This window comes from Phoenix dactylifera, chromosome 6, assembly GCF_009389715.1.
Source record: "Phoenix dactylifera cultivar Barhee BC4 chromosome 6, palm_55x_up_171113_PBpolish2nd_filt_p, whole genome shotgun sequence".
In the NCBI taxonomy this organism is placed as follows: Eukaryota; Viridiplantae; Streptophyta; class Magnoliopsida; order Arecales; family Arecaceae; genus Phoenix; species Phoenix dactylifera.
The window spans coordinates 12,371,674-12,394,680 of NC_052397.1; the positions used below are offsets into that span (position 1 = coordinate 12,371,674).

The 23,007-nt window shown below is 38.8% G+C and overlaps 1 protein-coding gene across 1 annotated transcript; it reads left to right on the forward strand.

The window, feature by feature from the left end:
• The first annotated feature begins 5,279 nt into the window (after positions 1-5,279).
• LOC103715923 (probable glucan 1,3-alpha-glucosidase) lies at positions 5,280-21,925 on the forward strand. The gene is made up of 6 exons (XM_008803722.4): positions 5,280-6,952; positions 11,127-11,400; positions 11,477-11,612; positions 13,444-13,654; positions 13,762-13,968; positions 21,254-21,925. Exons 1-6 carry the CDS (start codon positions 5,360-5,362, stop codon positions 21,617-21,619), a joined length of 2,787 nt encoding a protein of 928 aa, XP_008801944.2. The 5' UTR covers positions 5,280-5,359; the 3' UTR covers positions 21,620-21,925.
• Positions 21,926-23,007: the final 1,082 nt, after the last annotated feature.

A 23,007-nucleotide genomic window follows, 5' to 3' on the forward strand; every position in this document is an offset into this window, starting at 1 on the left:
TACCTCTTCGACGTCATTTTCTTTTGATCCACAATAAAATAAATAGTACCTATAGTCGGTCCGAGGCATATAGTCACAGTTTTTGAAAGAGATTTGCCTCCTTACATGCACCGAATTCTGGTGATCTCTTTCCAAGATACAATGGACTGTTGAATTTATAGATATGCACAGTACTACAAATTCTTTTGAACTCGGCAGAATTTTTTCTGTATGCTCGTATACAATAGTCTCAGAGCCAAAGGACAGAGAGAGATAGGCGATGAGAAGACCAACAAGGAGACAATCTTTCTTCTGTTCTCCCACTCACCGCTCGGAAGAAAATCAGAAAGCAAGAAAACTGAAGGAGGAAAGAAGTTAAAAGGATTTGAAGAATAATAATAAAAAAAAGAGAGGACTCCCCTTTCTCTCCCACCTGGAGAAATGTTGGAGCCTAACGTCTCCCTATTCAAGATGGGTTTTAAATGAGTCGTTCGTTGAGTTCTTTAGCGGGCAACTCTTCAAGGATAGTTTAAATGAGGGAGGGACGTTTTCATAGCCATTTCAAATTTCAAAAACCTCTTACATTCCCCACCATTTTGAAATTTTGGAAATTTTTGAGATAATTTTGAAAGTGACAGAACTTTGAAAACTTCAAAGTACGAGCAATCAGTATACTTAGCTTTCGATGAAAGGTGTCTTTCGGACTTGAACCTTCATCCAGTTGGTATTTCGCCATCCACACCGGTTCGAAGTGAACAAAGTCTTGAACTTGTACTTTATGTATAGATTTTGAGAATATCGAACAACTAAGAGTTGACCTTGCATATGAGTTCCATTGGGGTAGGGCATTACGACCGTACGCAGGTATCTTGTTTTGTGAGCATCTTTTAGAGAACAAGTCTTAATTCTCTATTTGACTGTGGCTCCACAGTCACACTCACATCGGTGATATCTCTAAGGGTATATTGCAACTCTATGTGCTATAATAGCCTTGATATCATTAAGGCATTACACCATCCTCATGTCTAGAGCAGTTGAGCATCTACTCGATAGAGATGGATAGTGAACTTAGTTCACTTAAAATTTGGTGCTCCTACTAGTCACTCAGTTAGCTTGTTTGTCCCATTGAACCTACATCTTGGGATCTCCAGTCAGATAGGTTGGGTTGCCGCTGACGGTGACTCAAAAATAGGCCTTAAACCCTTCCCCCTCGAAGCATATTGAACTTATCCTCTCGATAAGCCCTTGGTCAGATGATTTGCCAAGTTCTCTACTAATTTAATATAAAGTCATAACTTCAGTAGAGGTAAGCTTTCTTAAAATTTTATATCGAAGCTCAATGTGCCTAGACGACTTCGAGTTGTGATTTTTACTTTTCATTTTTGCTATAGTCGCCTGCTTATCGCAGTTAATTAGAATAGCAGGAATAGGCTTATCCATCATGGGAATATCTGATAATGGACCCCTAAGCCAATTTGCTTATCCACTAGCTAACTCTAGTAATCCATATGATAAAATGACTTAGTCAAACTTTTCATGCCAGTGTCTAGGAGCTTGTTTTAATCTATATAAAGATTTGACTAGTTTACACACTTTATTCTCTTGACTAGGAACTACAAAACCTTCTGGCTGCTCCATATAAATTTTTTCGTCTAACTCGCCATTAAGAAAGATGGTTTCCACATCCATATGATGGATTTCAAGTTTATATGATGATGCCAACGCTATAAGCACTCAAACTGTAGTTAACCTGGTGACTAGAGAATAAGTGTCAAAATAGTCTATTCCTTCCTTTTAAAGACCCATTTGCATCCTAGTGGTCTAGACTCTGGAGGTAAGTTGGTTAACACCCATATATTGTGTGAAAGGATCGATTCCATCTCACTTTTAATGGCTTCCTCCCATAGAGGTGCATCACTAGATTTCATCGCTTCAATATATGTCAAAGGTTCATCTTCAATAAGAAATGTGTAAAAGTCATCTTCTAAGTTTTTCTCTATTCTAGGTCTCTTGCTTCTTCTAAGTTTAACTTGGGGTTCTATTGTAGTGTTATCATTTTGTGATTTAGAGGATTTTTCTATTTCTAACTTTCTCTTTTCTTTCATAGGAAACACATTCTCAAAAAAATACTGCATCATTCAATTCTTTAATAGTGTTCGCTGTAATGTTAGGTACATCTGATCATACTATTAAGAATCGTTATGCGTTACTATTTTCCGCATACCCTATAAAAACTGTATGGAAAGTCTTAGAAGACAATTTAGTTATCTTGTTAGAGTTAATTTTAACTTTTGCAAGACAACCCCAAACTTTGAAATATTTTAGGCTAGGTTTTCTACTCCACCAAAACTCATATGGTGTTTTCTGGTTATCTTTAAATGGTATATGGTTAAGTATTTTACATGCTGAAATTAGAGCTTCACCCCATAAATTGTTGAGAATACCATAACTAGTAAGCATTGAGTTAATCATGTCAATAAAAGTTTTATTTTTCCTTTTAGCAACTCTATTTGACTGAGGAGAATAAGGTGCAGTAGCTCATGTATAAATCCCATGTTCCTCACAAAAATTTCCAAATTTTGTTGAACTATATTCTCCTCCTCTGTCTAACCTAAGTTTTTTTATTGTTTTCTGGATTTGATTTTCAACCTCTAATTTATAAATTTTAAATTTTTCTAAAGCTTCATCCTTAGTTTTTATTAAATATACGTGGCAGTATTTTGACATAGCATCTATAAAGGTAATAAAGTATCTTTTTTCTCCTCTCGTCGAATTACTGCTCATCTTGCAAATATCACTATGTATTAAATCAAGTAGGTTAGAACTTCTACTTGTTGATTTAAATGGTTTTCTAGGTTGTTTAGCTTGAACACAAATTTTATATTTTTTGTTCTTCTCTAAATTATATTTAGAAATTAAATCTAAGCTAATCATTCTTTTGAGGGTATTGTTATTCACGTACCCAAGTCTACTATGGCACATCTCTAAAGAGTCAATATGCATAACAAGTGGAGAAAAGACATTTTTATTCATATTGTTGCATGGTAATACACTCAATTTAAATAACCCATCAGCAATATAACCCCTCCCTAGAAATGTCCCACCTTTGGTAATTACAATCTTATTTGATTCAAACACTAATTTAAAGCCTAACTGACCCAAAAGAAAATCACTAACAAGATTCTTGCAAACATCTGGCACATGTTGCATGTTATGGAGAGTAAGAATCTTTCCAGATGTGAACTTTAATTTTACTTCTCCTTCTCCAATCACTTGTGCAACACTGGAGTTGCCCATGGTCATAGGTCTCCTTTAACCTCCTAGTAGAAAGAAAAAGAGAAAATATCAGAACAAATATGGATAATAGCTCCTGTATCAATCCACCATTTGGTTGGATTGTAAGCTAGATTTAATTCAAATTTTGAGATTACTAACTTGTCCTTGGTTCCAGTAAAGCCAGAACTGGTTATCATATTTGCTTGAGGAGTTACTTTGTCACCTTGCCCCTTGATCTTGTCCTTTCTATGTCTACATTGTTTGGCATAGTTTCCTGGTTTTCCACAATCATAACATGTTCTTTTGCTCTATTCCTTTTGAATCTTCGGTTTTGGCTTCTCAAAGTGTTTCTTGGGTTTATTCCTCGCGAAGTTAGTTTTCTTCGTTTCCACTAAGTTTGCCTTTGCACTAACTTCTAAGTCATTAACCAAGTCATGTTTATGGTTATTTCTATATTTTTCTTCTATTTGAAGGGACACTAATACTTGATCCAAAGGGAGGGTGTGTCTCTTATGCTTTAAAGAGACTTTAAAATTTGTCCAGGTAGATGGGAGCTTTTCTATGAGGGTTGCCGCCTGAATTCTCTCATCAATAGGGATTCCCATCGTGATGATCTTCGCCACTATATTTTGGACTTCATGTGCTTGATCAATTACTGATTTGTGATCTACCATTTTGTAGGAAAAATATTCTCCTATGATGAATTTTTCTTCTGATTCGGTTTCTTTACCATATTTCGACTCAAGTTCATCCCATAATGTCTTAGATGTACTTTCAACTTTAGAGTAGATGTCATATAAGTTATCATTTAGTGCACTGAGTATCAAACTTTTGTACAAATAATCATCTCTTTCAAATTTATATTTAGGAGCTGATATGCCGAGTTCATGATCCATTGGGTCCTTAGTTGAAGGATTGTTTGAAACCACATAATATAAGTCTAATATGTCTAACCAAGACTCCATCTTTGTTTGTCATCTAACAAAATTCTTTCTGTCGAATGGCTTGGGTTTCAGAATATCGTTTAATGAGTTCTTAAATTTATCTATTTTTGTGTTTCAGAAACAAATCTCTTTCAAAAAATTGTTGGAATAACACCTTATAAGAACTCAAATAAACCACAAATAATTTAATTTCACTGAAACAACCCATTCCAATGCGTACCTCTTCGACGTCGTTTTCTTTTGATCCACAATAAAATAAATAGTACTTGTAGTTGGTCCGAGGTGTGTAGTCACTGTCTTTAAAAGAGATTCGCCTCCAAGGACGGGCTAACCCCTAAGACTCAGTCAGTGAGTATTGTTGGTAAAAAAAAGAACTACTTAACAAAAATGCCTGCAAGTAGGTGTATTCTGAGAACTACATGAGCTCTTTTGGCAGAAAAGCGGAAACGTCTTTCTTTCATCCTCCACTTGCTGGAGACTATAGAGATATGGAATTTGAGAACACTGACTGACAGCACTCAACTAATGGGACTTTGGGGCAGGTATTTTACTGTATACCTATACCGACGGAATGAAGGCACGAGACTGAGATGGAGACCACAACTTAATGTAAGTACAAACTATACCACAAGCTTATAAGCTTCGAGAGCCCAGGCCAAGGAGCTCTCTCGAATAGAGAAACTCGAAAGCCTAATGCGGGGTTCCTCACCTTTTATTCTTTAGATCAATTAAGTGTTAATTTAGGTTTGAGGGAAATCTTAAACCAAATTTGAAATTAAAAAACTGAGCTTTCATTCAATCTTGAACCAAGCTTCATTTAATCTCATTATTAATTTTAGATTCATCTACGATTATTAGACTAATCAAATAAGTTCGTGATCGGCTTGATTTGAAATTAAACTCCAAGCTCGAAATAATAATAAACAAATCATGATCTTGAAGTTTATGCAAGGCTGCAAGCTTGATCAGAACCATGCTCGATAAAGCTCGGCTCGATCGCCATCCAACGGCCGCGGTTACTTCCGAGACCACCCCCCCCTTCCACTCGCTGCCTTAAAACCACCAGACCAGCCGTAACAGAGTCCCTTCCATGGCCTGAGAGCTCCCGTCTCCCATCATCACCAACCCCCCCCCGCCCCCCAGCCGCCGCCGCCGCCACCATGCTGTCGCCGGCCAGTCGATCTCCGCGGATCCTCCTCCTCGTCCCTCTCCTCCTCCTCCTCCTCCTCTTCTCCGCCGCTTCCGCCTGGAAGAAGGACGAGTTCCGGAACTGCAAACAGACCCCCTTCTGCAAGCGCGCCCGCGGCCGCAAGCCCCACTCCGTCCCCTCCCTCTCCGTCGCGGACGTCTCCATCTCCGACGGCACCGTCGCCGCCCGCCTCCTCCCCTCGCAACCCCTCCGCCAGGCCACCGCCGTCGACGACCCCGAATCCGACACCGTTCCCCCTCGCCCCCTCCTCCTCCGCATCTCCGTCTACCAGGGCGGCGTCCTCCGCCTCCATATCGACGAGGATACCTCCGCCCCCCGCCGCCGCTTCCAGGTCCCCGACGCCCTCCTCCCCGACCTTGACGACCGCCGCCTCTGGCTCTCCCGACTCTCCTCCCCTGCCTCCGGATCCTCCTCCTTCTACCTCGCAGACGGCTTCGAGGCCGTCCTCGTCCACGACCCCTTCGAGATTCAGGTCCGCCGGAAGGGCTTGCGAGAGCCCGTCGTCTCCCTCAATTCCCACGGACTCTTCGACTTCGAGCAGCTGAGAGACAAGAAGAACGACGGCGAGGACTGGGAGGAGCAGTTCCGGGGCCACACCGACACCCGGCCCCACGGTCCCCAGTCGATCAGCTTCGACGTCTCGTTCCACGGCGCTGACTTCGTCTACGGCATCCCCGAGCACGCGTCCACGTCCCTCGCCCTCCGCCCCACCAGCGGTCCCGGCATCGAGTACTCGGAGCCTTATCGTCTCTTTAACCTTGATGTGTTCGAGTACCTCCATGATTCTCCCTTTGGGCTCTATGGCTCCATTCCTTTCATGCTCTCCCACGGCGCCCGATCCTCCTCTGGCTTCTTCTGGGTCAATGCCGCCGAGATGCAGATTGATGTCCTCGCCCCCGGGTGGGACGACCCGGCCGCGCCGGCCAATGGCAGGATCGACACCTTGTGGATGAGCGAGGCCGGGGTTGTTGATGCCTTCTTCTTTGTTGGCCCCAAGCCCAAGGACGTACTGCGGCAGTACACCGGCATCACCGGGACCCCTGCGATGCCGCAGAAGTTCGCCGTGGCTTACCATCAGTGCCGGTGGAATTACCGGGACGAGGAGGATGTTGCATCTGTGGATGCTGGGTTCGACGAGCATGATATTCCTTATGATGTGCTGTGGCTTGACATCGAGCACACCGACGGGAAGCGGTACTTCACGTGGGACAGATTGCTGTTCCCCAACCCAAAGGAGATGCAGGGGAAGTTGGCGGCCAAGGGGAGGCACATGGTGACGATCGTTGACCCTCACATCAAGCGGGATGATTCCTTCTACTTACACAAGGAGGCAACCGGGAGGGGGTACTATGTGAAGGACGCCACAGGGAAGGATTTTGATGGGTGGTGCTGGCCAGGCTCCTCGTCGTATCCGGATATGTTGAATCCAGAGATACGAGAATGGTGGGCTGAGAAATTCTCCTTTCAGAACTATGCGGGCTCAACTCCGTCATTGTATATATGGAATGACATGAATGAGCCTTCGGTCTTCAATGGCCCCGAGGTATATGCAGCTGTACTGTGGCTTATAAGCTCTATATGTTTGCTCTTCAATCTAAGACAGAAAACAACGTTTGACACATTGCTAGGCAGAATTTACTTCTTCTTGGTTAACAGGTTAATGATTTGATATTTTGATATCCTAGCAATGGATTGGAGTCAAAGAATATTGAGTCCTTTAAACTACATTTGGATAACCAAAATTCAGACTAAATTAGCTAGGTATAGAATTTGTCATAGTTGAAATATACTTAAAATCCCATAGGCTTTGATGGAAAAATTATAACATCAACCTTTGCACAATAGTTCAAGTGACTTGTTAAGTTGCCATTTTGCTATGGTCCTTCAAAATTGTACATTCATCTGTCCTCCCTTTTCTATCCTTGTTAACTGGTAATGAGGATAATTAATAGCAAAGATGCTGGAACCCTCAATAAAGATCTAGTTCTTACAAAATGTCCAAATTTTGGAGGCATTTGTAGACATTGTAGGATTCATCTTTATTTACAAGGGCACTGGAACATGTTACAGTAAGCCTGCTTGATGTGACCTACATAAGGGGTGTCCAATTAATTTATGAGCATATAGTGAAATTTTAAATAAGGGGATTCAAGTAAATGATCATGTCCTTATTAGCAAGAAACTTCTACCTTCTACATAGGGTGCCATATGTGCCTCTAAATCTCTGAACAAACTTGTTCTATACCTGCTGTCTAGGCTCTTCCTATTCGAAATTATTTTTGAGAGATCAACTTTGTTGCACCTGCAATCCCATCTACTCGTGCACTTGCACTTGCTTTGGATAACTAAGACCTTGGCTTCTGAGAATTTCTTTGCTATTACTCCTAGTATGGCTTTCTTTGGTTTTATAAGATTTCTCTGTGCTCTAGACAAAGCATTGATCCATAAGGCAACAGTTTGAATATCCTCAATGATTTTCCACTAAAAAATTCTTCTTTGAAGAAACCAAAAAAATCTTCTTTGAAGAAACCAAAAAAATCTAAGTTATATTTATGTATTTATGTATATATTTCTTTATTCCAACAAGATTCCTCTGTCACCGAGTCCTTCTAATAATCAACCAATCAGATGATTTAGCGCTGAATAATTAAGTGCATGTATAGTTTTGTTCGCTCCTGTCCATTTTATACTTGCATTTTCCTACCCATCTTATATTAAACGTTAAGATATTTTGCCAATTAGCTGTCTATGACGGAATTATGAGCACCCAAAAATATATGAACAAAAATGATTTTTTATGCATAACTGGATTTGTTTCAAATTAATCTTGCAATTTTACTCACTTATAGTTTGGATAAATTCATGACATTTATGGCGAACATATGATGTTTCCTTCTATTGATTTGTATTGCTTTATGACCATCACCTCTTAATTGGAGACAGCTTGATCTAAATGAGGGAATTGATTCTTATGAATCATATTGAAGGAATGTTTCAAGTTTCGGATCAAATTGATCCTTTTCAGCTGAGAATGAATATAACCTGACCTCAAGTTTTGAGTTTTAGTCGATTTCTGTGGCTTTGGTGACTTTCAGCTGAAATTGTCTAGTATCAGTCCAGTTTTGTTTGAAACTGACTGAAACAAGCCATACATGACTTTTTCTAGGTTTAATGTTAGTGTTTTTTAAATTTTTATATATTTATTTTATCTTTTATTATTAAGTATGTAGGATATGCAGGATCACTTTTTAGTGGTTTTTGTTTTCTTTTCTTGAGTTAAAAGAGGAGATAGATTATAAGTTTAACATTTGATAAGCAGACCCTCCCGAAAACACTCTTATTATTAGTAACTTAAGGAATATTATGTACACGAGTTACAAGGCATTTGATCAAGCAATCATTTAATGACAAAAATATATATAAAAACCCAAATTAATATATTTGTGTGTCCTACTAAAAGTAAAATATAATAAACTTGCAAATAACTGAAGTCAAGAAGTCACACATGAACTCACAAAACAAAATATGAGCAAGTCTAATTTCACTTATATGTAGCATTAACTTTAGGCATAAATTGTCAAGACTACACAAATAATGATCTATATAATACAAAATACTCTAAAATGTTATGTAACAATTTTCTTGGCTTCTTTTATTTTTCTTTTTTTAAATTTTCTTATTTGTTGGCCGGAATTTTGAAAAATGGAGCCAAACTTTTAAAGCCATCAAATTGCTAATAATAAGACCCCAAAGACCAGGCCAAAACTGAACCTGAAACTGTGCCTTCAAAACTTGTATCAAAGATGATATGTCTGATATGACTTGCTACTTTTAGCTTTTAATTTTGTGGAGATGAAACTTTATGAGTAAATCTCATTTGAAAGCTCACTTTTGCGAAAATATGTATTAATTCTTCTTCTTCTTCTTCTTCTTCTTAATACATGGTAGGACATCTCTGATAATATGCAACCACGGTCCCTATCTTACATAGATCACCTTTTGGTTAAAAGTTCTTTTCCAGGGAATGATCTAAAATGAATGTGTATAAACTCTGCTAAAGGCTATGGGAGTGGGTGAGCTGGGAGGTAAACAACAAATTGTTGAAAAATGTATATGCCCATAATATATAATTAACATTTATTTGATAATGGTGACCAATGCATTTGAATAAGAAGTTTGCTCTGAAAGAGAACCTTCTGGTACTGTTGAGGTTGTAAAAAAAGAAACAACATGATATTGGGTAGAAATAGGTGACTCACCAAAGACTAGATATGAGCATCTGTGTGATTACCTAGTGGGGAAACTACTGAGACTAGAATATAGAGACATTTGATGTGTTGGTTTGTGTTGCTCAATCTTTGTCGTATAGACCTAATTCTTCTACAAGTTTTCCTTCTAATCATGGGGGGTTTGACAGCTGATTGGAAATGTGGGAAAATAAAAGAATGTGTCTGCACCGATATCTATCTCAATCTTTAGTATCATTGGTTGCTCCCTTGTTGTTTGTGATAAGCTAGATGAAATCTGAATTAGGACTCTAAGAAATGAAGCAGAATAATGCTAGCTTGTTGGAAGAAGGGCTCCAAGTGGAATTGCTTAGGTCTGGTCCCTAAACAACTACTTTTTCAGTTACGACTCATTCTCTTGTATTTGTTTTTAAGCTTGAAAGTTCTCATATCTCTTATTTTGATATTTTTTTTAGACTTTCTTTTATTTAGCTATTTGAGTCCCTTGTTTGCTTAGTTTCCACTTATTTGTAGTGTTGAAATAAAATTTCGAGTCTACTTTGGCCAAAAATACTTTTAAAAGTTCTTTTTGGTTGTATGTTTAGGTAGTCTTAGAACCTCTGGGGTTGTGTTTCAGAGTTGTCTTGGTGTCCTTCATTGTTAGTTTCCACAAGAATTTAACTTTTATTATTACATTAATTAATGATTATGAGCATTTATTGGGCAATAGGAGCCCTTAGAGAAAATCATGACCATGTTCTCCTTAACCTGCGAGAAGCCTCTATATACAATTGGCTTTTTTCCAAAAAGGATAATCTATGATTTATTTGCCAAACCCTTTTCAATCCTTTGTCTCTGCTTCTGCTAAGTATATTGTCTACCTCGTTGGATAATTATATTCTCCTCTGGCTGCACTAAAAAGGTTAAAGTTTTCGTGCCACTATTTTTAGAGTTTTCCGTGCTTGACGAAGAAGAATTAGGCTTGAATTTAAGGATGTTGTTTTAAATCTAATTTGAACAAAAGAAGAAATAATATTGCATATTCTTCAGTTTGCTCCGTCAACCATATAGGACGAAGCATAAGTGTTGTGCATATTCACTTCTGTTAGATCATAGTTTGTAAAAATGCCAGCAAAAGCAGAGAGCATCAAAGAACAGTTGTCTTTTATGCTCGAGTTTCACATAATGTAATTTTGACCCTCAAACAGGTTCTTCATGCCATATGATACTGGATGCTCTATCTCTTTTTACCGGTCGGTAAGTTTACTATTGTAGACCTGGTTATTTAGTATATCAGACCAATTCAAAGGTTGAGTACATTGTTTCTTTTTTGACTCAAAGTGATCTCTTTGGCATTTAACCATATCAATTATCAAACACTACAATGTGACGCCTTATATGAACAACATGTGTTAGTGTATGTGAATTTGATGCTTTAAAACAACATATTTTACTGCTTCTGCTATTTAAAAATCATTTTGTCTTCATCAGATTAGCATGCCTAGGGATGCCATACATTATGGAGATGTAGAGCACCGAGAGTTACATAATGCATATGGGTACTACTTCCACATGGCTACATCAAATGGACTTCTAAAGAGAGGTAATGGAAAAGATAGGCCATTTGTCTTGTCAAGGGCTTTCTTTGCTGGAAGTCAACGGTATGGTGCAGTATGGACTGGAGATAATACTGCAGATTGGGACCATCTCAGAGCATCAGTTCCAATGATTTTAACACTTGGTCTTACTGGCATGACATTCTCTGGTAAGTAGACTTGGTCATTAGACTTCGCTGCTGTCTCCTTTTCCGTGGACATGGCTGATATTTGCAATTTATATAGGTGCCGATGTTGGTGGATTCTTTGGCAACCCAGAACCAGAACTGTTAGTGCGTTGGTACCAGCTAGGTGCTTACTACCCTTTCTTTAGAGCTCATGCCCATCAAGACACTAGGAGACGGGAACCTTGGTTATTCGGGTAATATATTCATTACTGTCTCATGGAATTTGTATTATCATAATTGCTAGTATGCCATCTTACTCACAGGAGCTTAGTAACTGGGAACTATGGTTGCCACAAAAGTCTCAAATCTTGCTTCAGCTCTTAAACTTGCACCCTTCCTGTTATTCAAGCACTCATCTATTATTGCTACCATTTGACATAGTATACAATATACACTTTTATTCTGACATTTATTTCTTTTGTTTTGTGAGTCAAGTCCAAGTGAATGCAGAAGTTTGTTCTTCATCTTTTGATATTTACGGATGACATTTTTATTGTTTAATGATGTACCATGAGCAGAGTTACCTATGTATGTAAAACAACCACAAATTGGGATCATTTTTTACAGGTCAATGGAATCTTTATGCTCAGAACCCTGATTCGAGTAGTCCTTTATTTGGTACTTCCCAAGGAGCCGGAACTGCCATTCTAACCCTTTTTGGGGGATTCCATCCACAAACGCAAAGTTTGTGGTTGGCCGATATTGTTCATCATCATTTAGGTATTGCATTTATTTTTCTCGTTACTGGTCGTATGTATAGAACTAACTTCGGAATTGGGCATAGTATCAAAGATCTTTTAGAAACACATATTCCTCTGGGGGTCGATTAGGACGTTCTATAGACGAATGTTGCTTTTTGGACCTTCAACACTGCTTTCTTGCACTGGCTGTCAAATATGCTATTTCACCTGCTTGATGTTCAATTTACTCATCATAGTAGCATAAGTGGCAAACTTAATTTTGCTCATGGTTTATCAGGCACTCTGGCCCTGACCACATGCCAACTGATACTGTAGAACTAGTACTTGGGGCCACAATAAGCCCCGGTATATGGGACTGGGCCACCCAAACAGTGCCAAACAAGAGGAGAATGAGCCCGAACCTCTTGTTACTGGGCAGGACAGCTAAATCCCCCTATTTTGTCTTAAATATCATGTGAAGGTGAGAGAGTGAGTGAAAGGTAGTAGGGAGCTCTCCAAGTGCTAGATTGTGCTGCTTGACTTTGTATTAAATGCATAAGTATAGTTCTCATTTTATGATAGCTATATGAAATTATGTATTACACCATGAAACACATTTAACTGGCAATCCAGAGTATCAATAGTGGTTCCAGCATTTAAATCACTACAGCTACCATATTTTCATGAAAAATGAGCATTAAAAACAGGGGAGAAAAGGAAGAAATGAGGCTAAACATGGCCAGGTCAGCTGGCCCGAGCAGTGTGGGCTAATACACTATACTGGTATAGTATGTACAGCAATACTTACTGTACTGACCTGGAACTTGAATTGTCCAGTCCCTTGATTTTTGATATCTTGGTTGTGCGTCAAGAATACTCTATGGACCTTCACGGCAAGTCCTTCATATATTATTAGAAAAATAAGCAGTAATATGGAAAAATTTAAGTCAGGAAGTAAATTCTGATTGTTTCTAGTGCTTTTATGTTGCTAGACTTAGTGCATTTTCATATGTTCCAAATTCCTAATCTTTATATATATATATATATATATATATATATATATATATATATATATATATATATATATATATATATATATATATATATATATATATATATATATATATATGCATGTATGAATGCAAAAACCAGACATATATATTGTCTTGTCCAATTTCCATTTGTTAGTGAAACTTGATTATCCTATCAACTTACTTCAATACATCTTGGCTTCTCACAACATCTTATTTCTGTAATGCCCAAAAATTTCTAAACATGGAGATTGTTCTTTGTCGTTTGGCTAACATTATGACTTTCTGATTTGATTACACTGGCCATGATACAGAGAGCACAGCACTGCCCTGATAAGAGAGGCAGTACATGTTCGATATTCATTGTTACCATATTATTATACGCTATTCAGAGAGGCTAGTGTAAGTGGCATCCCTGTGATGCGCCCTCTCTGGCTAGAATTTCCTGCTGATAAAGAAACATATAACAGTGGTGAGGCTTTCATGGTTGGGCCAAGTTTGTTGGTCCAAGGGATTTACGAAGAGGTACCTTATATGATTTACTCTCTATTTACTATTATCTATCTGTCTATATTTTTTAACTGCGACTGCAATTTGAGGACTTCTTCCTATGTACTCTTGATGTTGAACAGAGGCAAAAATCTGTGTCAGTTTATCTTCCTGATGGGCAGTCTTGGTATAACCTGAGAAATGGAGTTTCATATACCGGTGGTGTATCTCACAAACTGGAAGTTTCGGAAGACAGCATACCCACTTTCCAGAGGGCAGGAACTATAATACCCAGGAAGGACAGATTTAGGCGTAGTTCCACTCAAATGGTGAATGATCCTTACACCCTGGTATGTCTTTTATACCCTTTACGATTTTTGTTACCTGCTGAGCCCTAGATTTCCTTTTATGTTGCCTTCCTTTTATGTTGTCTCTTATGCAGTGAATTTTCCATCTGATAGGCAGAGAAATGTGATGTTGTCTAAAAAGCAACTTTATTATTCATTCTAATCAGAATGATGTTGGGATTTGTTCAAAGCATACATGCATATTGTAGCATGAAATTATGATTTGTCATGTCTATGGTTAAGCTTTTACATCGTCAGAAAGATGTTGAATTTCAATTTTCATTTTTTTTTTGCTTGAATAATAACATGTAATTAAAATAAGCGCATGAATTTATGAGATTTGCTTTATTTCCTTATATCTTATCATATATGATTGGTTTATGGATTTTTAACAAATCCATAGACCTGTAAAAATCTTTGTATTATTATTTTTTCCAGCAAGGCATTTTCAGATAATTTTATTTTTTAAATGTTGAAATAGGTTCTGAGATGTTATCCTATTAATTGAATTCATTTAAAAGGGGGTTTACTCCATAGATCATCTATAATGTCTTCTAGAAGCAATAAGAACTTTGATTAAATGAAGAACCTTCCTATATTTATGTTGTTTCATAAGGAATGTATCTCCTGTGGATGTATAAAATCTAAATTTTGCATGCTTGCCTTGTGTCTCCTCCCCTCCCCACCCCCTCTCAAATTCAAAAATTAAGCTTATTGCACTTTAGTGCATAATAGAGGCAACTTGTCCTTTAATCCTTACTTAGATATGTTCTTTTGTTTTTAGTTTGTGGTTCCATCTGTAATTGTGCTGTAATACATGTGAATTTTATCTTTCTATGAACACATTTATCTGAAGTAATAGGGTCCATTTGTAAAACTTGTATATGGAAATTCGCCTTTCATGATTGTTTAATTAAAAATGCTACTATATCTAAAATAAGTTTGTCGTATGCAATTTGATCTTTGATGTTCTTCTGTTAATAATATGCATGATATAAACAAAGTATGCTTCCTTTTGGGTTGACCAATTGAGGCACGATACTGCTATAGTCTAAGGACTTAATTTCCTATCAGTTTATTTTCTTCTTGCTACATACCCTAGGTTCGTATACTGACATATGGGTTTTGGAGGATTATGATTGGCATAAGATTAAATAGCCAAAGTTAGGATCTGGGTCTTGATTTGACTTGATTTGCCCTAACCCATCCGTTGGATTGGGAAGAGAAAGATCCACAGTGGGAGGATTTTGTGGAGGGAAAAGAAGAGATATTGAAAAAAAGAAGAGATACTTCTTCATGAATGTCTATATCATCTAGATCTTTGGAGAAGTTATATGAAAGTAAGGATTGCTGGACCGAGCTGAATCGGCTAGTTCAGCTCGAACTGAGGCGACCCGGTCTCCGACCGGTTCGGTTCTCCAATGGAAAACAGTTCCGGCCCTCTAGGAGCCGGAATTTGATTGGATGTGGCCGAAACCGGCCGAAACCGGATAGTTCCGTTCGGTTCTACTCGGATTCAGTGCAAACCGGATTCGGGGCCCCGCTGTGGGGCTGTGACAACCCACTGTGGGGCTGTGACAACCCACTGTGGAACCTGTTGATTCGGTTCAATTTGAATCGGTACCAAACCGTACTGGTCGCTGACCGGTACAGGTTTCGGTACCGATTCGACGAACCTTGTATAAAAGTAGAAGGTTTTGATTTGCAGTACATGCACATTCACTTGCATATGTGCAAATGTGTGTGTGAGTGTGCTCGTGTGTATGTGTGAAAATGATCTATAAACTTGACCGTGGTTCGTTTTGAAATTCATCTACCTTGTTTTAGAAAATGAAAGATATGGTCGACTATATTCTAAAGATTTGAATGGATTGGATAACAACCAAGTTCACTAGTTTAATCCAATACATTATGTTATGAGATGTATGCCAAATGAGATTCTTTCAAGAGTTTGCCTGGCATTTATTGACTATAGGGGAAATATTAAGGTTATTGGGTGTTTTATCAGTAGTTATACAATAGACATATGAAGCATGGTCATGGATACATAATACGGATATGGCACTACAAAAATTCGCCAATATGATAAATCTTGAAAGGTAGGATATGATATGTTTAGGATATGCCAAGAAATATATATATATATATATATATATATATATATATATATATATATATATATATATATATATATATGGATGCATATTCATGTAGACTTGCATGCATATGTGCTGCAGACATATGTCTGTACATATATATATATATATATATATATATATATATATATATATATTATATCTGTTGTTTGTGTGTATGTATACATGCATGCATACATATATATTGCTGATGAATCAATATTTATATATTATAAAAAAGCATCGATAAAGCATAGCAGCCTAATAAAATAATTTAGTCTATACTCTATATGGTAGCATTAACTTTTACAGGCTCATCATTGGTCATTATTTCATAGATTGTAATCCATACTTCTTGTTTTAATATTAATATCAATAGACTACAAAATTGACCCTCCTCTTTTTTGGAGGTATCGAGAAAATATCTAAGGTGTATCCAGGAAATATCTAGATTGTTTTAAAATTTTGAAAAAAGGATACTTAACACAAGTATGAAACATGTACCCGTTAAGTCTTTGATGAGTATTGGTATTTATACAGGTATGATATGGACGCGACGTGTAATTTGAATTACATGTGCTTCTTCTTACAAAAAGACTATCTGACATTCGCCCATACTTGCTCATACTAGATCTCACTGAATGCAACAAAAAAAAGAATAAAGAAATTCTTGAAAAATAGAACCTTTTTGAACAATTACAACTGGTGTCGGTGTTTCTATAGTTTTTGCTAGTCCTTGATTTTGTTGCTGGTTTGCTGCTACTTGTGAATTGGATGGTGCCTCTTGATTTTGTTCCTTTCTTACTTGTGCCTTCTAAACTGTCTAAAAGCATCTTTCTTCATAGGGCTATTTGGGTTTGTTTCACTTTGTAAGAAGAATGCTCACTGCATGGATTTAAAACACCCCATTTCTGTATGCTCTGTGTAGTTAAATGCAAAGAGATCCTATTAGGTGGCCAATGGCAAGGTTTGCCGAGTTGGTATTGGAGGGCATATTGGTTGGCGATTTGTTTGGCATGGTACAGATCTGTACCATGCTGTTCTAGCGCACACCGTAATAGGGAGTCGGAGAGGGAGGGGGAGAGGGAGAAGGAGAGGAAAAGAGAGATAGAGGGAGGGAGAGGGAGAGGGAGGGATGGAGAGAGGGAGAGAGAGGGGGGAGAGAGAGGCCGAGAGAGAGCGTGCTGAGAGGCCGTCATCGTGAGGGGGAGAGAGGGAGAGAGAGCAAGAGGTCATTGTTGTTGAGGGAGAGAGGGAGAGGGAGGGGAGAGGAGAGAGGGACTTACCAGACCTTGTTGGTGACGTCATCGTCATTATCGAGCGATGGGATGGAGATTTGGGTTTCAAGGGAAGGGGATAGATGAAGCTGAAATCGGACGAAAAAACAATGCAGAGGCACTAGGGTCGGGATGAGTGACTATAAACGATGTAAGCGAATATGGTGCTGATAGCCGACTGGTTATGCACCGAACCAGCTAGTTTGGCATGCTTCAAATTGGTCGGTTCAGTACGGTTTAGCAAACCATAGGCCATGGTGTGCTGCCAGGAGATCGGGCTATAGCTTTCACTTTTTAATAGCTCTATGTTGGATAGTTGAGTATGTTCTGGTAGTTTGATAGTTTATTCTATATGTGAGTTCTCGATTTGTAAAGTATGTTTTATTTTTGCTAAAAGTGCTTTACTAAGGTCCTTTGCTTTTTCCATCTACACACTTCTTGTGTTCGGGCATAGAATATTCTCCTTGAGTGGTTCTTACAAGTTATTATTTTGCAGCCACTTCTCTCATAACTTAAACAGAGCTTGTATTGGTATTCCAAAAATTGTGTTCATCATTCTTAATCATGATGGTTCTTAAGACATAATTAGTGAGCATTCTTTAGATTTCTGGAATAGTTTATTTTTTTTAATTGATATTTTGTGGCTCTTTTGTTCATAAGAGTATTTTATGGCCAATATTTAGTTGGGTCTTGCCTTCAGGAACTTAATGTTTGGCCTAGTGTCATCTGTAATGATTGCCTGGAGATGGACAACTTGATATCGGGTTTCAATGTACTACTAGAAATTGTGTGGTCCTAGACATCAATATAGAAGGGTAAGAGTTCTCCATTTAGGATCTGCTTTCAAGCTAGTGACTATAATAATATTTATCTAGAAAAGATCTTGGAGGACATGAATTCATTTTTGCTCTCCTCAAGTAGACAGGAGATCATCTTGGTCAGTGGGAAGTATTTAGTCCTCTGGCGTGCTCCCAAGAGAAGTGTTTTTGAGTATTTGGGCATGTTCTTCTGGGCCATTTGAGCCTAGAACACTATTGGCAACATAGAGGATTCTGCACATTCTTTAAGACAGCATATCTGTCCATGATTGTTGGCTCTAAGGCAAAGTATCTCTGTCCATGATCATTGGGATGGACATCAAAACCGAAGCAACCTTGCCTAATCATCATTAGCTTATTTTTCTTCCACTTGATATCTTGGCTTCAATCCTTTCGTGGGATTCTATAGGTGTTGGTGCTGTTTGTAAGTGGGTAACATCAACTTCATTTTTGTTATCTGAACCTCTTAAGCATATATATGGAGTCGTCTGTCAGTCATGTGAGTAGATGAGTTACATATCCCTAGCAAAGAGAACCAATCTCCTGCATTTTTCTCCATTATCGGATGCTCAACATTTTCTTCCAAATCTTCTATGGCCTATTCTAAGTCTGAAGTTCTTTGTAACTTGTGGGTGGCCTTGCAAGTATGAAGTGACATACGGTAGTCTATTCTAATTTGTTATTAGGGTTAAGATCTATTTCCTCTATAATCAATGATTGTTAGAAGTGGGATGCACCCTAAAAGCCATTTGCATATTCAACATAGGAAGAAATTGAAATATCATGGCTGTCTCCTTTGTACACAGTTATAAACAATATTGGGTCGTGTCACACATCGGCCTTAGAACCAAAAAAGAGTCCATTAAGTATCATTGTTTTGGCAGAATGACCAAGTGAATGGAATGTTTTCCATGGGGAGAATTGGATCATTCTGGACACTTGAAAATTGTTGGATCATTCTGGACACTTGAAAATTGTTTGTTGGTATGGGTGAGGTTGGGTATCTTTGGCTGCCATTATATATAGTGTCAATAGCAGTTCGGAGTGGTTATTTTCTTGTGGTCATCATAGTAGTTGATTCCGCATTGGTATGTTGGGTACGCGTCATACTGAACAACTATCTCTTGGAAGTTCACTATCAGAGTTGGAGATGTTTTAGATGGTCTTGTATGCACATCATGCAACTAGTCCTCTCTCTTGAGGGCATGACTCTCTACAATGATTTTAGTTCAATAAATTTGTAGCCAAACTTGTATATCAACAATGGGGCACCTGGATGAGGCTAGGTGGTTTGATGGGACAATTGCCTCTTGTATTCAAACCATCGAGGTGATCTTCCTTTTTTTCTCTCTTCTTTGTGTTGAATCCCTTCGGACCTGGAGATACGCTGGGTCGGGGTTTGGTGAACCAACAGGTCGCTCCTCTAGTTGAAGTATCATGCCCCTTTTTCGTTGCCTAGGTTGCACCTTCGGAATACATTATGGACCATGCCCTTGTAGGGAGCACAATAGTTTATTGCTTCTTGGAACGAGTATGAGTAAGGATTATTTCAATAAGGATTATCGCTCCTTGGAGTCTTGGTACCAAGCAATGTTTTAACCAACTTGGTGTTCATATTGTAATTATTATTTATTTCAAATAAACAAAATATTATTCAAAATTAGTTTTGCATCTCATCAATTTTCTGTTATGTTTGCACGTGATCTAGGATTCTGATGGGCCATGAGATCGATTAACGATGGGTTTGCTGGGGTAATGATTTTTCTCAACAATCAATTGAGGATAGAAGAAGGTGGAGGGATTAAATTGTAAGAACAATTGCTATGTATAAAGAAGACTTCTCTATCCACTCTATCAACCAAGGATGAGCATAATTATACATGTTTATATATAGGGAGGCTGGTCCACCTTGCTTTATTGTGACTGTAATACACCCATCTAGTAAGAACATGGTAGCTTAAAGATCCAGGGCCTCGGCATCCTACACTAGTCCATCAACCTTGACCTTCTTGGATCTCTCTTGAGTTGTCACCAAACTTAGGCTCGGTTTGATCAGGTGAATCAAACCCTTGGTATATGTATTCGTTTATATGGATTGGCATAATGAGAGTCATATTAGGCTGATATTTCATACCTGAACATGGACTCATCCTACACGGGGGTTTACTAGAGTAGCCGGCTCCTAGGGCTAATCCTAGGTGGCCGACTTCTTCTAGAAGCCCTAGAGGCGATCGGCCAAGCTTTGGGTTTCCTAGATGGCCACCAACTACTAAGGTTTTTCCCTGGCTAGATGCCACTAGGAGGATTCAATCCTAGTGGCCGTGATACCTCGAGATTTCTAGAGTGGTGACACAAGAGTCCTGTGGTTTCTACACTTGTGCTGGTATAGAGGAGCCTAGGGTTTCATCCTATGCTGCCCCCTTCGCTATAAATAAGGAAAGGTGTAGGGTTTGGCAAGAATCACATATACATTAAAGTTTCTTGGCCAGGGGCGTCCAAGAAAGGGCGCAGCAACCATAGGGCACTGCCTAGAAAAGAGAGAGAAACATGGAGAGAAGGAAGAAGCTGGAGATTTGAGACTAGGAGGAGGCTACCGAGTAATTTGGAGGGCTTGCCAGCTGCGAGTACTTATGCGGTGCTTAAAAATCCCTCTATCATCATCTTCATCATCTCTTTGTGCTCTTTTGTCATCTTTGCTTGTATACATCTCTCTTATCATGCATGCAAACTATGTGATTGTTGTTGATTTATTGAAAAAAGATAGATCCTGTCCATGCTATTCATACTATTCCGCTACATAACATGCTGCTGGACCTTTTCCATGTCCTTCAATGACTGCTTTATAATTCCTTCCTATTTTTGTTTGTTGCGTTCTTGCATCATAATCACCAGCTGCAATAACTATGAAGTTGCATTGAATGGTGTAAGGCATCCTGGTGCCAAATACTGTGGTCTTTCTGTTTGCACCATCAAATTCTGACAGTGAATAGTCAATCTTTAATATGCTCCATCAAGTAAAGCTGTTTCACTAGGAACACATGCTGCTTTGTGTGATCAGGTGGTAGCTCTGAATGGTTCATTTGCTGCTGAAGGAGAGCTTTATGTTGACGATGGCAAAAGCTATGACTTCGAGCAAGGGGCATACATCCATCGCCGTTTTATCTTTGCTGATCGCAAGCTAACATCAGTAAATGTTCACCCTGCCAATTTAGGAGGGAAGTTCTCTTCAGACTGCGTTATAGAAAGGATTGTTCTTCTAGGGTTACCATCGGGGGCAAAGAAAGCTGTGATTGAACCTGGAAACCATGAGGCTGACGTTGAACTTGGTCCTCTCACTCTGCGAGGAGGGTCAAGCCCGGATGCAATTACAGTCCGGAAGCCCAACGTCCGCATTGCAGATGACTGGACTCTGAGGATATTATAACAATATACTCCCATATTTTTGCTGGATAAGGAGTACTCATGTTAGTTTTAGATCATATTCAAGAGCAATATCGTTCGTTACTCATTGTGCATCTGTTGTGACCTACGAAACCTTGTTCATGCATGACTGTAATGCATGCGAATAGAATTTTGTTTATGTTCCAAATGATTGATTGCTGGTGGTTAATTATGATCAGCTGCTATACTTCTCAAGGTTGGGATGTCCTGGGAGATGGCTCAAGATATGTTGCTGTACTGCTCTTGGCTATTGAAGACTGATATTTATGCCTGTATTGTAGTGCTTTTACATCCTTGCACTAATGATATAACTGGGGATCTGTGCTGATGTGCCAATTTTTGATGGATTCTAGAGAAATAGAGGCGCTAGTTTTGCCCCTGGGCCCTGGGGTATGATTTTTTTTTTTTTTTTGCGTGCGACTTCCCAGGAACTATTTTGCATCTCTAGTTCGAAAATTTAGTTGTTTGGGATGTTTTAAAAGGAAACTTTATATTCATACTCAACAGAAGATTTGCAAGGGATTGTGGAGGTTTGGAGTATTCATTTATCCCACTTCAGGGGCAGTCACTAGCACACTGGTGAGTTCTACAAGAAGAAGGAAAAAGAAGAAAAAAAAGTTGCTATGAACTTGCTGAGTATGATGTCGTCCAGTTTACCCCCATCCCCCATGAAATAGGTCTCAGGAACTGGTATAAGTTGCAGTGCCACAAAGGTTTTTGACTCAGCTATTGTATCCAGATTAACAGATGGACGATTGCTCTGGAAATGGTCATCCCGATTGTGTTAGTCTTTGCTTGATGTAAGCTTTTGCACAATAGAAGGTCAAGTAGGAAACCATCAATGTTCATGCACTGCTTTGTTTACAAGTTTGGCCATTACGCCTTGTCACTTTGTCAGGTGGGCTGCATCGTCAAAATTGCAAATCTTAGTCATGTTAGGTGGTTGCATCGTCAGAACTGCAATGAATGCTGCATGAAATGAATTGCTCGAATGCTGCTCAATGTCGCTGAAGGTGAGTAGTTTCCAAACCGTGAGCAATCAGAATGCTGCTCAACGCCTTTAGAGTTAGTATACAGCGCTGTCTTCTAGATGTGTTATCAGAAATTTCAATGCCAGATTCAGATCAACTGTGATCATTGCCTCTCCAGCTAGCATATCCCATCTACCCTTGTTTGACATTGCATTCAAGAATCAATTTTTCAATGGCGTGTGACGATTCAGGTACGAAGATATTACAGGGAAAACGGCATGCAGAAATTGTTGAGCAAATGTTTGATTCCTGTAGACTTCTGGATCTGTAGTCGGTGCTTTGATGGGACCTCTGCTACTAGCATTTTCCATTGCATTTTCCTTCTTTAATTTTGTTCTGT